The sequence below is a fragment of the Procambarus clarkii genome, chromosome 72 (genome assembly GCF_040958095.1).
Source record: "Procambarus clarkii isolate CNS0578487 chromosome 72, FALCON_Pclarkii_2.0, whole genome shotgun sequence".
Taxonomy (NCBI): domain Eukaryota; kingdom Metazoa; phylum Arthropoda; class Malacostraca; order Decapoda; family Cambaridae; genus Procambarus; species Procambarus clarkii.
Genome location: NC_091221.1, coordinates 3,437,626 through 3,439,314, shown reverse-complemented (window position 1 = coordinate 3,439,314; position 1,689 = coordinate 3,437,626). Strand labels below are relative to the sequence as shown.

Below are 1,689 nucleotides of genomic sequence, written 5' to 3'. Positions count from 1 at the left end.
CGGTCCGTCCTGGACCATTCACAATCGACTTGAGAATGGTCCAGTACGGACCGAAACGTCGTCGTCCCTTCACCGTCTAGTGTGTGGTCTGGTCAACACGACAGGAATGGCTCAAAAACAAGCCTGAAGCCTCAGAAGAGAAGAATAAAACCAACTCAACACACAGCAGGAATGGAGAACAAAGTTATAGAACTTCTTGGTCGGTTCAGTACAGGACTTGAACGCAACGGGTCTTGAACATTTTCTGTTCTACGAACAGAAAATAATAAAGCAAGAGTACAGTATAACTGGAACACAGGTTGAGGAAAGTACAGTATAACTGGAACACAGGTTGAGGAAAGTACAGTATAACTGGAACACAGGTTGAGGAAAGTACAGTATAACTGGAACACAAGCTGAGGAAAGTACAGTATAACTGGAACACAAGCTGAGGAAAGTACAGTATAACTGGAACACAAGCTGAGGAAAGTACAGTATAACTGGAGAACAGAAGAACCGAACAACAAAAGATCTAAAAATCGAAGCAATAATACAAGGACAACACCTCTAAAACAACACGAGAATTGGAACTGGACCGAAGCAACAGTTGGAGCAGAACAACAACAGGACCAGAGAAGCAGGAAGACTGAACAAGTGGAAGGACTGGAACAACAACAGAACTGAAGACAACGGGACAGTTTCCTGTTGTGTATTGTGGGAAACTTATCAACCATTTAAAACAGGCAAACTGTTTCCCCCAGACAACAGTGCGGGGATTGTCCTCACCGCGTCTGAAGACAGGCTGGCCTTATGATGGAGTCAGCTGGAAGGGGTTGGAGCATCCTGGAAGAGAGTTGGAGCATCCTGGAAGAGAGTTGCAGCATCCTGGAAAGGGTTGGAGCATCCTGGAAGAGGGTTGGAGCATCCTGGAAGAGAGTTGGAGCATCCTGGAAAGGGTTGGAGCATCCTGGAAAGGGTTGGAGCATCCTGGAAAGGGTTGGAGCATCCCGGAAAGGGTTGGAGCATCCTGGAAGAGAGTTGGAGCATCCTGGAAAGGGTTGGAGCATCCTGGAAGAGAGTTGGAGCATCCCGGAAGGGAGTTGGAGCATCCCGGAAGGGAGTTGGAGCATCCTGGAAGGGAGTTGGAGCATCCTGGAAGGGAGTTGGAGCATCCTGGAAGGGAGTTGGAGCATCCTGGAAGGGAGTTGGAGCATCCTGGAAGGGGTTGGGGCAACCTGGAAGGGAGTTGGAGCATCCTGGAAGGGAGTTGGAGCATCCTGGAAGAGAGTTGGAGCATCCTGGAAGGGAGTTGGAGCATCCTGGAAGGGAGTTGGAGCATCCTGGAAGAGAGTTGGAGCATCCTGGAAGGGAGTTGGAGCATCCTGGAAGGGGTTGGGGCAACCTGGAAGGGAGTTGGAGCATCCTGGAAGGGAGTTGGAGCATCCTGGAAGGGGTTGGGGCAACCTGGAAGGGAGTTGGAGCATCCTGGAAGGGAGTTGGAGCATCCTGGAAGGGAGTTGGAGCATCCTGGAAGGGAGTTGGAGCATCCTGGAAGAGTTGGAGCATCCTGGAAGGGGTTGGGGCAACCTGGAAGGGAGTTGGAGCATCCTGGAAGGGAGTTGGAGCATCCTGGAAGGGAGTTGGAGCATCCTGGAAGAGAGTTGGAGCATCCTGGAAGGGGTTGGGGCAACCTGGAAAGGGTTGGAGCAT

General features: G+C 51.0%; 1 protein-coding gene across 1 annotated transcript; it reads right to left on the bottom strand.

Moving 5' to 3' along the window:
• Nucleotides 1–798: 798 nt before the first annotated feature.
• LOC123773588 (uncharacterized) lies at nucleotides 799–1,689 on the bottom strand. The gene has a single exon (XM_045767379.2). The coding sequence runs from the start codon at nucleotides 1,687–1,689 to the stop codon at nucleotides 799–801; it is 891 nt and encodes a 296-aa protein (XP_045623335.2).